The sequence below is a fragment of the Podarcis liolepis genome, assembly GCF_965112155.1.
Source record: "Podarcis liolepis genome assembly, chromosome: 4".
Lineage (NCBI taxonomy): Eukaryota > Metazoa > Chordata > Lepidosauria > Squamata > Lacertidae > Podarcis > Podarcis liolepis.
This window is the reverse complement of record NC_139558.1, coordinates 96504168-96517643: the sequence shown is the minus strand read 5'-3', so window position 1 is coordinate 96517643 and position 13476 is coordinate 96504168. Positions and strand designations below refer to the sequence as shown.

At 47.8% G+C, this 13476-nt stretch overlaps 1 protein-coding gene across 1 annotated transcript in view; it reads right to left on the bottom strand.

Moving 5' to 3' along the window:
• INTS4 (integrator complex subunit 4) overlaps window positions 1-13476 on the bottom strand; it is a 42007-nt gene that overhangs the window by 13257 nt on the left and 15274 nt on the right. Inside the window, exons 9-15 of the mRNA XM_083499360.1 lie at window positions 11012-11083; window positions 9163-9337; window positions 8756-8961; window positions 6037-6179; window positions 4003-4118; window positions 2667-2800; window positions 1626-1783 (exon numbers count right to left, since the gene is read on the bottom strand). Coding sequence (XP_083355486.1) covers window positions 1626-1783; window positions 2667-2800; window positions 4003-4118; window positions 6037-6179; window positions 8756-8961; window positions 9163-9337; window positions 11012-11083 — 1004 coding nt within the window. The remainder of the gene's footprint in view (window positions 1-1625; window positions 1784-2666; window positions 2801-4002; window positions 4119-6036; window positions 6180-8755; window positions 8962-9162; window positions 9338-11011; window positions 11084-13476) is intronic.

Sequence of the window (13476 nt, the reverse complement as noted above, 5' to 3'; positions counted from 1 at the left end):
CTGTCAAACACAGTGGTTTTTGCTTACAGTGGTGCCCCGCAAGACGAATGCCTCGCAAGACGGAAAACCTGCTAAACGAAAGGGTTTTCCGTTTTGGAGGTGCTTCGCAAAACGAATTTCCTATGGGCTTGCTTTGCAAGACGAAAATGTCTTGCGAGTTCCTGCGGGGTTTTTTCCTTTTCCCCCTTTTTCCCAAGCCGCTAAGCCGCTTATCAGCTGATCCTAAGCCGCTTATCAGCTGATCCGCTAAGCCGCTTATCAGGTGATCCGCTAAGCCGCTTAACAGCTGATCCGCTAAGCCGCTTAACAGCTGATCCGCTAAGCCGCTTAACAGCTGATCCGCTAAGCCGCTTAACAGCTGATCCGCTAAGCCCGCTAATCACGCTAAGCCGCTAATGGGCTTGCTTCGCAAGACGAAAAAACCGCAAGACGAAGAGACTCGCGGAACGGATTTTTTTCATCTTGCGAGGCACCACTGTACTTCTGAAACACACCTGTTTGCAGCCGGATAATATTGTTTAATTTTTAAAAGGATTTAAAATGAGCACCTGCAACTGCCTCTTGAGCTCACTGTGGGTTTTATTGCAGCATGGTTTTACCGTTACAAGCTTGTATTCTTTCAATCTACGTGCTGTGCCCGGATAATTTATTTGACGAGGCATCCCATAAACACAACAACCAAATAAATAAGTCTGAAGCAGTCAGGTCTGTATCTGCATTGGGACTGTTTTTAAGAGGCTTTGATGCTTTTACTGCTTGCTGTTTGCTGCCCTGGGCTCTGTTGCGAGGAGGGGCAGGATTTAAATTTAAATACAGTGGTACCTCAGGTTACATACGCTTCAGGTTACATATGCTTCAGGTTACAGACTCCGCTAACCCAGAAATAGTGCTTCAGGTTAAGAACTTTGCTTCAGGATGAGAACAGAAACTGTGCTCCGGCAGCGCGGCGGCAGCAGGAGGCCCCATTAGCTAAAGTGGTGCTTCAGGTTAAGAACAGTTTCAGTTTAAGAACGGACCTCCGGAACGAATTAAGTACTTAACCTGAGGTACCACTGTACAGTTATACCTCAGGTTACGTCCGCTTCATGTTACGTTCTTTCAGGTTACGTCCCATGGTGACCCGGAAGTACCGGAAAGATACTTCAGGGCTTCGCCGCTCACGAATGCACAGAAGTGCAAAATGACACCATGCGCAGAAATGGCGAATCGCAACCCACCTGTGCGCAGACGCGCCACTGTGGGTTGCGCTCTTTTCACGTTGCGAGCGGGCCTCCGGAACAGATCCCGTTCGCAACCAGAGGTACCACTGTAGAATAAATAATAGATACCACAACCCGTGTTGGGGAAACAGAGTCCTCGATGACCCAGCAGAATCGAGGGCTCCCTGCCGCCAAAATTTCCTTCCGCTCTCAGGCCCTGCGCCAGAGTTAACATTTATGCAATGCAAAGAGAAAGAGTTGTACCAGAGGACTAAGGAGATCTGCACAGGTTTGCTGTTCAACAGGTGCAAAAATTTAAGGAACCCGTGGAACCCCGAAACTGAAAAGCACACACATAGAATCGCCAAAGGCTCCTCAAATCGGCAAAGGGTCAACGCAACCTCCTGGTTTTTCAGAAACTATTACCGAATTGTGAATTCAAGCAGCTCCTGGGTGCCCTGTGGGTCTAAGTGCTGAAGGTTGAAAACTCTTTCGAGGCTCTGTTGCAGGAATTCCTGGGAAGGGTCTTCCTGGAGGGCGAGGCTGGTGGACACAGGTGAGGACGCCAGCTTTTTCCCAGGCAACTACGCAAAGAGAGAAAGAGGAGCCAAGTTCAGCAGATCACGTTCCACTTTGGAATTTTCTGTCTCCCCTCTGCACTTTAGAAGCAGGTCGCTGCCTTCCCACAAAAGTCCCTGCCTCTCCAGGGTGGCCAATACTCTATGAACCCAGAGCAAGGCCTAACTGTGAGCTCAAAGCATGGCTGCTGGTGGGAGTTGTAGTTCAAAACATTTGAAGGGCATCAGGCAATGGAAGGTGTTCTACTAGGACCCTTGTACCTATGGGACCGCCTCTCCCGGTATGCCCCACGGAGAGCCTCAAGGTCCATAAATAGCAACACCCTAGTGGTCCCGGGCCCTAAGGAAGTTAGATTAGCTTCAACCAGAGCCAGGGCCTTTTCAACACTGGCCCCAGTCTGGTGGAACGCTCTGCCTCATGAGACCAGGGCCCTGCAGGATCTGATTTCTTTCCGCAGGCCCCATAAGACAGAGTTGTTCCGCCTGGCCTTTGGCTTGGAGCCACTTTGATTCCCTCCCCCTCTTTCTTTTTTCTTTTCCTTTCTCCTCCTGCGATGAGGCTACATTTTAATATTTTAATGTTTCAATATTTTAATGTTGTATTCTAATTTTGTTTTTAAGTTGTATTCATTCAACTTATTTTTATTATTGCTTGTTAGCCGCCCTGAGCCCGGCTTTGGCTGGGAGGGCGGGGTATAAATAAAAATTATTATTATTATTATTATTACTACTACTACTACTACTACTACTACACAGCGTATTGTAGCTGTCTGGACCCGGAGTGGCAGCCTGCTTTGTCTTCCTACGAGCGTTAATTCTCCAAAAGCGGAACAGAAACAAAAAACAAAACAAAACAGAGGAGACACATTAACACCATTGACTGGCTTACCCGCAAGGGAGGGACGAGGTGAGAGAGACTGTCCCGAAGGTAAGCGTAGTGCCTAAAGGTGTGATCCGAAAACAGCGCCGACATGGTTGGGCACGATTTGGCAGCGTTGAAAATGAGAACCAAGACCGCAATGTCTGTTTGCGCCGCAGGTTAAGGGAAAAGCAGGATTCCAAAGCAGCTGGACACACAGGGAGGAACTTTGGAGAGAAGCTGCAAACAGAACGCTCACAGGTAATGAAGCAAGGGTTGAAGAGCACGGGGCCCAGAGCCACCAATCCATTGTTAGGATATTGATGTTCCGTTTCAGCTAAGAGGAACAGATATGTGGATTGTTGCATGTCACATGTCTGTTTACATTCCAGCACAGCTTGCTGGGAACTTCCGTTTGCGTATAGCTTTTGCTTGCTGCTTCCTGCTCTTAGACATGAAGGAGAGCAGACATGTTTTCTTTGTCTTGATCTATGCTGAATAAGGGACACGGGTGGCGCTGTGGGTTAAACCACAGAGCCTAGGACTTGCCGATCAGAAGGTTGGCGGTTTGAATCCCTGCAACGGGGTGAGCTCCCGTTGCTCGGTCTCAGCACCTGCCAACCTAGCAGTTCGAAAGCAGGTCAAAGTGCAAGTAGATAAACAGGTACCGCTCCAACGGGAAGGTAAATGGCATTTCCGTGCGCTGCTCTGGTTCACCAGAAGCGGCTTAGTCATGCTGGCCACATGTAAGCCAGCTCCCTCGGCCAATAAAACGAAATGAGCGCCACAACCCCAGAGTCGGTCACGACTGGACCTAATGGTCAGGGGTCCCTTTACATTTACCTATGCTGAATAAACTGCTTGTAAATATGCTTTACACATGCCTCTGTCTGCCCTTCCGTCACAAAGAGTTAATTACTCTGCTGATTAAAGCGTGCTCCAGCTTCTGAAGAGTTCTGAAGCTACAGGTCGCTGTTTGACGCAGTTTATAAAACCCAATCAAAAGTTATTCAAATTCTAATTTCATGGCTAACCATGGTTTGCCATTGTGAGAATGAGCAGTATCAAATCTTGGACTTTCACGCTCCTTCCTTTCTCTGTGAAGACACCAGACAACAAGTTTCTGTTTCTTGTTTGCAGGAAACCATACCGTGCCCCAAAATCAAGATCCCAAACTATACTTTAAGATTTCAGACCAAAGCATAGCACAAACCATGGTTTACAAGCCTATTTCAAGCCACGGTTTCCAGTTCTGGTTTGTCAGTCAAGTGACAACCATGGTTTTTAACAACAGCTCGGTGTGGTCTGGTCAGCCAAGCATTATTCAGAGGGAAGGAGAGGGGGTAGCAAAAAAAAAAGAGGATACACGCTGGGTCATCCATGTCAGGCTCTGGGGTGTCGAAGAAAGGATGTGTCCCTAAAAGTTCAGGAACAAGTGGAAGCACCAAAGTAGGATGTCTACCTCCCAGGAACTTCAAGCACCTATAACACAGAGATTCAGACTGGTGAACATCTAAAAGATACAGAGGTTCCCTTTCACAATAACCCCAACACAAAGATGGTTGAGGATTTTAAGGAAACTTACTAGTCACTTGTCACCAGAAGGTGCCTGTGGTGTTTGCCCTCCTAGGGCAAGAGCGTCTCCACCCCCATCGTTCTGCCCGGACGCTGAGGTCCAGCTCTGAGGGCCTTCTGCCAGTTCCCTCATTGGGAGAAGCCAAGTTATAGGGAACCAGGCAGAGGGCCTTCTTGGTGGTGGCGCCGGCCCCGTGGAACGCCCTCCCATCAGATGTCAAAGAGATAAACAACTACCTAACATTCAGAAGACATCTTAAGGCAGCCCTGTTCAGGGAAGTTTTTAATGTGTGACATCTTAGTGTATTTTTGGTCTTTGTGGAAGCCGCCCAGAGTGGCTGGGGGATGGGTGGGGTACAAATAATAAATAATAATAATAATAATTAATTATTATTATTATTATTGCTGTGTGACATCATACTGGGTTCATAAGGAAAGGGTTAACTAACTGTAAAATGACTAACCAAGGGAAACCCAAGGGGCAGAGTTAACTGTGTATAAAGTTTTAAAGCACAGAGTTTTTTTGGGGGAGGAGTCAGAGTTAGGGTGGTTGAGAAGACAGTCTGGAGTTAGAAGAGACAGAGAAGATAAGTCTGTGGATTGGGCTAGTCTGGTGTGAGAGAGGGAGAGAATTTGTTAAGAGGAGTCAGTCAAACAGTTGAGATAATCAGTCAGAAAGTATTAGGAAGGTATAGGCCGGTCAAGAAACTAAAGTTAAGATACTGACAGGAAAATTATTTGAGAAACCATAAACTTGTTAATGCTTGTAAAATAAACTTGTTTATTTGGTTCACTTTTAACAACTGACTGGACTCAGTGTTTTACCAGAGTGTGACTGGTTGGTGGCAGCAGGGAAGCGAGCACAGTGGTGGCACAGGGATCAATAGACCGTTAAAGGTCCGGGGACCCTGTGTGATTGCCACAGTGCCCAAGTGATTTTAAGCGCTACACACACACACACACAATATCATAAGGGAAGAATAAAAGGGGAGATCATACGATCAATATATCGTCTAACATAACATTTATGGGAGGGAACCAAAAGCAGCACACCCGCCATATAAATAATAACGAACGGCATTAACTACCGTATTTTTCGCCCTATAGGACGCACTGTCCCATAAGGCGCACCTAGTTTTTTGGGGGGAAAATAAAGGGGGGGAAAGTATTTCCCCCCCAGGCGTGGGGCTGGGGCGGCCCGAGCTTCCCCCGACCCCAGCCCCCAAACAGGCAGCTCTCTGCAAGCCGTGGGAGCCCAGCGCTGGCTCCCGCTGCTTGCGGAGAGGTCCGCGAAGCCTGGACGTGCTGAGATCAGCGCGCGCAGGCTTCGGGATGCCGGCAACTCTCCCCAAGCAGCGGGAGTGCTCCTGCTGCTTGCGGAGAGGTCCGCGAAGCCTGGAGAGCGAGAGGGGTCGGTGCGCACCAACCGCTCTCGCTCTCCAGGCTTCAGCGAAAGCCTGCATTCGCCCCATAGGATGCACACACATTTCCCCTTCATTTTTGGAGGGGAAAAGTGCGTCCTATAGGGCGAAAAATACGGTATACTCAAAGCACAAACAAGTAAGGAAGTGGGCAAACTCTAGCTGTTTGGGTATCTGAATCAGTTGCGCATGTAGTGAGCTTTGGGTATAATTCTTTGTGTTCGGATAAGTGAATTTTTGGATAACGAGCAGGACCTGCGTGCATGTGCAGTTTTCTCTAAGTTGCTTTGAGCTCCTTTTTGTAAAGAAAAAAGAAAAAGTGGCTAGCAAGTTCAATGAATGAATGAATGTGGACACCAGAAGGGGACTTCACTGGTTCACTGGCCTAAGGAAGAGGCACTTACTTCCAGATGGAATCCCGATCGGTAGGATACTTGGTGAGGTTTTTCAGGAGCTCCACCAGGGCAAGATGGATGCCTTCTTTCGTCGAGACGTTGGTGCAACACAGCAGCTCGTGGAGCGCCTCCCGGATGTCTCGGGAAGAATCCTAAAAGCAGCACAAAAAGGCTCAGAATATTACAGATGGTCTTGGGGGCACTTGCTTGCGGGTTCTGTGCGTAACACCCAGAGTGGTGTTGAGCGAGTACAGTGGTGCCTCGCAAGATGAAAAGAATCCGTTCTGTGATTCTCTTCGTCTAGCGGTTTTTTCGTCTTGCGAAGCAAGCCCATTGACGGATTAGCGGATTAGCGCTATTATCGGCTTTTAGCGGCTTATCGGATCAGCTGATAAGCGGCTTAGAAAAAGGGGGGGAAGGAAAAAAAACCCGCAGGAACTCGCAAGACATTTTCGTCTTGCGAAGCAAGCCCATAGGAGATTCGTTTTGCGAAGCAACTCCAAACCGGAAAACTCTTTCGTCTAGCGAGTTTTCCGTCTTGCGAGGCATTCGTCTTGCGGGGCACCACTGTATAAGGCAGCATCTTAGGTGCAAAAACCCTGGAGAGCTACTGCGTGTCAGGGCAGACAATACTGAGCCCAGGTGGACCAGAAGCCTGATTTGGTTTTTTTATTACACTGGTACCTCGGGTTACGGACGCAGGTGGTGCTGTGGGTTAAACCACAGAGCCTAGGGCTTGCCGATCAGAAGGTCGGCGGTTCAAATCCCCGCTACGGGGTGAGCTCCCGTTGCTCGGTCCCAGCTCCTGCCAAACTAACAGCTCAAAAGCACGTCAAAGTGCAAGTAGATAAATAGGTACCGCTCCGGCGGGAAGGTAAATGGTGTTTCCGTGCGCTGCTCTGGTTCGCCAGAAGCAGCTTAGTCATGACCCAGAAGCTGACCCAGAAGCTGTACGCTGGCTCCCTCGGCCAATAAAGTGAGAAGAGCGCCGCAACCCCAGAGTCGGTCACGACTGGACCTAATGGGCCTTTACCTTTACCTTTTTACCTCGGGTTACAGACACCTCAGGTTACAGACACTTCAGGTTACAGACTCCGCTAACCCAGAATAGTACCTCAGATTAAGAACTTTGCTTCAGGATGAGAACAGAAATCGCGCGGCAGCGGGAGGCTCCATTAGCTAAAGTGGTACCTCAGGTTAATAACAGTTTCAGCTTAAGAATGGACCTCCAGAACAAATTAAGTTCTTAACCAGAGGCACCACTGTATTTTGTTTATTAACTTTATATACCGCCCTTCATCCAAGATCTCAGGGCGGTTCATAGAATAAAACAAAAGGTTAAAACACAAGCAATAATTAAAACCAAAACAAACAATCCCCCCCAAAACACATTTAAAAGGCTGTAAACAATGAATCAGCCAAAGGCCTGGTTGAAGAGGAATGTTTTGCCTGGCGCCTAAAGGAGTATAATGAAGGCGCCAAGCGAACCTCCCTGGGGAGAGCGTTCCACAAATGGGGAGCCCTTGCAGAAAAGGCCCCGTTCTTGTACTGCGCCCCTCCGGACCTCACACGGAGGCGGCACATGAAGAAGGGCCTTAGATGATGTGCGGTTTGGCCACCGAAACCATATAACACCGGTCTTGAAAGACCTACATTGGCTCCCAGTACGTTTCCGAGCACAATTCAAAGTGTTGGTGCTGACCTTTAAAGCCCTAAACGGCCTCAGCCCAGCAGACCTGAAGGAGCGTCTCCACCCCCATCATTCTGCCCGGACACTGAGGTCCAGTGCCAAGGGCCTTCTGGTGGTTCCCTCACTGCGAGAAGCCATGTTACAGGGAACCAGGCAGAGGGCCTTCTCGGCAGTGGCACCCGCCCTGTGGAATGCCCTCCCACCAGATGTCAAAGAGAAAAACAACTACAGTGGTACCTCGGGTTAAGTACTTAATTCGTTCCGGAGGTCCGTTCTTAACCTGAAACTGTTCTTAACCTGAAGCACCACTTTAGCTAATGGGGCCTCCTGCTGCCGCCGCGCCACTGGAGCATGATTTCTGTTCTTATCCTAAAGCAAATTTCTTAACCTGAAGCACTATTTCTGGGTTAGCGGAGTCTGTAACCTGAAGCGTATGTAACCTGAAGTATATGTAACCCGAGGTACCACTGTACCAGACTTTTAGAAGGCATCTGAACGCAGCCTTGTTTAGGGAAGCTTTTAATGTTTAATAGGTTAGTTATTGTATTTTAATATTGTGTTGGAAGCCACCCAGATAATTTTATTATTATTATTATTATTATTATTATTATTATTAGGGGAGAGGAGGTCCTTGAGTTATTGTGGACCTGAGCCATTTAAGGCTTTATAGGTCAAAACCAACCGTTTGAATTGGGCCCGGAAGCTAATTTGCAGCTTTCTACGTCGCTGGGAATCATGCACTTAGAAGTTAGGGTTGGCCGCAATTTGGCAGGACAAAAGAATCAGACAACCCATAAGCGAGAGGGGGGAGAACTGATGCATGAGAAGAGCGAAGGGTGAGCACAAGCCCATGGCTAGCTCCCAATTCAACCCACAGTTATGGGAAGGATAGCTGCCCCTCTGTGAACCTATCAGCAAGTGATGGGAAAAACATGAACCAGGAGCAACCGAGGGAGAAAAAACCCCACAGCTAGGTAGAGAACGACTCGAAAAGTGGACCAAATAAAGCTCTGTCGGTAAGGGAGGGGGAACACTTGCCTCCAAGACCCCGAGGACGGTGTCCAGCTGGTCCTCCCGGAGAGTGATGTTGTTGGAGATCTTCCTCATGGTATGGATCGACTGAAGCCTCACCTCCTCAATCTCGTCGTTGAACATGTCAACCAGGAAATCAAGGCACTTCTCTGCAAAAGAGGGCGAGGACTGGGCCAGCATACAGAGGGCCTCCACCGCAGCAATGCGGACCTCTGAGAAATGCAGAGCGAGAGAAAGAAAAGGTTAGAGCAGTCGGTGAAGGCTGCCCCTACGTATTTTTGCTGGGGATGGAGGAAATAGAGAGAAACTAGGTCCTCTTTAAGGAATCCACACACACACACACACACACCCTTCTGTTTGAGTCAGCAAGGATCTTTTTAAGGGGAGATATTGGCGGCAGAGCCTTCACGCACCGTACATCTCGTCTTCTAGCCCATGGACAAACGCCCCACAGGCACCCGACTCAATTAGGTTCACAGCTCCAGTGTCTACTTCTTCTTTGGGAGCGTCGTCACCCCATTTTCTGCCGCTTGAGAACTCCCCGGAGCTGAACAGCTCTTTGGCCCGTTCGTGGGCTGTGCGTTTCCGCTGCAGATGCAAGAAGCGTAAAGGTCACATGCCAGAAATGGTATGCAGAGACAATTTATTATACAGTGGTACCTTGGTTTTCGAGCACCTGAACGTTTCAGTTTTTAAAAAACCGAAAACCCAGAAGTAAATGCTTCCGTTTTCTTTTTTTTTCTTTTTTAAAATTTCTTTTTATTAAGTTTCATATACATAACCAAAAAAAAAGAACACCAAATCAACCATTACAAAAAAGAGAAAATAAAAAAATAAAAAGTAAAAAATAAGTAAATAAATAAGTGAATGAGTTGCAAATGTCCAAATATAACATAATAATCTTATCCGTTTCCATTCCAGTTATTGGTCTTCACATTTGTTTCTTTATAACTTTAAAGACTTAAATCCCTCTTCTTCCCCCTGCTTCCGTTTTCAAACGTGCTTCGGAAGTCGAATGGCTTTCGCTGCGTGTTTTTCAATTTTCGCAACTGAACTTGCAGCCAGCCCCTTGCGCCTCGGTTGTTGAACATTTTGGAAGGCGAACGATCTTCCGGAATGGATTACGTTCGACAATAACGTAAAGGTAAAGGACCCCTGGACGGTTAAGTCCAATCAAAGGCGACTATGGGGTTGCGGCGCTCATCTCACTTTTAGGCTGAGGGAGCCGGCGTTTGTCCGCAGACAGCTTTCCGAGTCATGTGGCCAGCAGGACTAAACTGCTTCTGGCACAACAGGACACCGTGACGGATGCCATTTACCTTCTCACTGCAGCGGTACAATTTATCTACTTGCAGTGTTATGCTTTCGAACTGCTAGGTTGGCAGGAGCTGGGACAATGTGGGGATTTGAACTGCCAACCTTCTGATCAGCAAGCCCAAGAGGCTCGGTGGTTTAGACCACAGCGCCACTCCCTGTTTAGGGAAGCTTTTAATGTTTAATAGACTATTGTATTTTCATATTCTGTTGGAAGTCGCCCAGAGTGGCTGGGGAAACCCAGCCAGATGGACAGGGTATAAATAAAAAATTATTATTATTATATTATTATTATATATAATATGCATTAACTGTCTAGATGCCCGACTAGAGCCAGAACATTCAAATGCCAAGCTATCAGGAAGCTTTTAATGTGTTGTGTTCTGTTGTGTTTTTGTATATTCTGTTGGAAGCTGCCTAGAGTGGTCGGGGCAACCCAATCAGAGGGCAGGGAACAAAAAAATTAAATTTGTTGTTGTTGGTTATATGAATGGTAACATAAAGTGCACATCCAAGGCCATTAACACAACTCCATAGCAGAAGCAAGAGTAACACACAAGGCACCCAGAATCTTCAGTGCCTTCTTGTGGCGCTCATTTGAAACAGCTGCCAAAGTTCTGCAAATATCCAAAGCCATTAGTTCAGCGTTCAGTTTCTGCATGCCAAATTGCTGTGACTTAAGATGTGCAGGGCACCCTTCACCAAAGAAACCAGAATAGCCTGGGGGAGATTTACTGCAAGCTGACAAAGGCTGAACAAACGCAGCCGAGGCTCAAATTTCACTGGCTTCCACCTGCCAGAAAGCCAGCTTCTGATCTCCTGCAGACACAGAAGGGATCCGAGGACTATCAAAAAGGAACCTGTCGTGCAACTTTCTGGCATGCCGAGGTTAGGACACGGGATGCACAGCAGAAAGGATCAAAAATAAAATAAAAGAAGTTTCTGTACCCTCAGGTCTGACATCAGCTTCTTGTCCAGGGTCTGTTCTAAGAAGTGAGAACTAACTTGCTGCATAGAGCCCTGGGACAAAGGAGGGGAAAGAGGCAGGTTAGCAACAGGGTGATTTTGAACAAAGAACTGGTAAAATAAAAATCCTGGCTGTTAGTCCTCAGCATAAGAGATACACTGCTTCCGAACAAGGAGGGTCTATTTATCTTATTTTTTTGCTCTATAAGACTCACTTTTTCCCTCCCAAAAAGGGGAAATGTGTGTGCGTCTTATGGAGCGAATGCAGGCTGCGTATCTATCACAGAAGCCAGAACATTAAAAGGGATTGCTGCTTTCACTGCGCAGCGATCCCTCTTGCTGTTCTGGCTCCTGAAATTCAGATTTTTTCCCCCCCTTGTTTTTCCTCCTCCAAAAACTAGGTGCGTCTTGTGGTCTGGTGCATCTTATAGAGCGAAAAATACAGTAGCTATCGGGCTAATGGCTGTTAAAAGACCTCTCTTTCTCCTTCTCCAATCTGTTTTGTCACCTTCCAAGCCAGTGGCTGTCACCACATCTCGTGGCAAAGAAATTTTTCACGTCTGTTCCGCTTTGTTCTCCCTGTCCATCCCAAGTCGACTGGCAATCAGGTTCACTTTTTAGCCATGGCACGGAGGAAAGACCGTGTGACACACAGCCCCACTTTCTTATTCCCTGTTGCCATTTGATTGGCAGCCTTGTTTCGGAAAGCTTTTAAGGTTTCATACTTCGTTTCTTTCTCTCTGCATTTTGTTGGAAGCCACCCAGAGCGGCTGGGGTAACCCAGTCATACTGGCAGGGTATAAGAAATAAATGGTTGTTATTGTTTTGGGAAGGGGAACTCTTTGCTTCCCATCTCTATGTTCTTTTGGCTTTTTTGAATTTTTCTTTTTTACTTCAATATATTTTCTGGCATTAGCCACCCCTCAAAATGACCCCAAAACTGCCACTCAAGCTATACCAGAATCAGGACCTCTTTCCTTCATCAAGGCAGGTTTGGGTGGGGGAGTGTTGTAGCCAATGCAGACTCCACCCAACTGAGCTTTAGGGAGAGGCTATATCAATCCATTCACAGGAGGAGGCCCAAGCTAAATCTAGGGCAGCCTTTCCCAACCTGCTGCCCTCCAGATGTTTCAGACTCCCACCTGCCCCAGGCAGCACAGCCTTAAAACAGCCGTGTGCAGCCATGCTGCCGCCTCAGGCTGATGGGAGTTGTAGTCCAAAAAGTGGAGGGCACCGTGTTGGCAATGGCTGCTATTACTGGGGGGGCGGTATGCCTCTGAAGGCCTGATCCTGCAGGCTCTCCTTACTCTCTTAAAGGCATTCAGACAAATTCGTGGAAGATTACTACAGTGGTACCTCAGGTTAAGAACTTAATTCATTCTGGAAGTCCGTTCTTAACCTGAAACTGTTCTTAACCTGAAGCACCACTTTAGCTAATGGGGCCTCCCGCTGCCGCCGCGCCACCAGAGCACGATTTCTGTTCTCATCCTGAAGCAAAGTTCTTAACCCGAGGTACTATTTCTGGGTTAGCGGAGTCTGTAACCTGAAGCATCTGTAACCTGAAGCGTCTGTAACCTGAGGTACCACTGTACTACTAGAGGTCCGTTCTTAACCCGAGGTACCACTTTTGCTAACGGGGCCTCCCGCTGCTGCCACGTCGCTGGCGCGTGATTTCTGTTCTCATCCTGAGGTAAAGTTCTTAACCTGAGGTACTATTTCTGGGTTAGCAGAGTCTGTAACCTGAAGCGTCTGTAACCCGAGGTACCACTGTACAGTGGTACCTTGGGTTAAGTACTTAATTCATTCTGGAGGTCCGTACTTAACCTGAAACTGTTCTTAACCTGAAGCACCACTTTAACTAATGGGGCCTCCTGCTGCTGCCGTGCCGCCGGAGCACGATTTCTGTTCTCATCCTGAAGCAAAGTTCTTAACCCGAGGTAATATTTCTGGGTTAGCGGAGTCTGTAACCTGAAGCGTATGTAACCCGAGGTACCACTATAGTAATGTCTAGTAGTCACGATGGCTATGCTCTACACCAGGGTTTCCCCAGCTTGGGTCTCCAGCTGTTTTTGGACTACAATTCCCATCATCCCTGACCACTGTCCCTACTAGCTAGGGATGATGGGAGTTGTAGTCCCAAAACAGCTGGAGACCCAAGCTGGGGAAAGCCTGCTACACAGTCAGAGACGGAATGCCTCTGAATACCAGTGGCTAGGAATTTCACGAGTGCAGAGTGTGCTGTTGTGGTCAGGTTTTGCTTGCGGGCTTCCCTAACTGGTTGGTCACTGTGAGGATAGGATGCTAGACCACGCAGGCCTTTGGCCTGATCCAGAAGCCAGTCTCTTCTTATGTTCCAGAGGTTTCACAAACCTCTTGCATTTCATGTTCCGACGGACAGCTTGCTCCCTTTTCCAACACCGTAAGATGACAGAGGGCACAGGCACTTA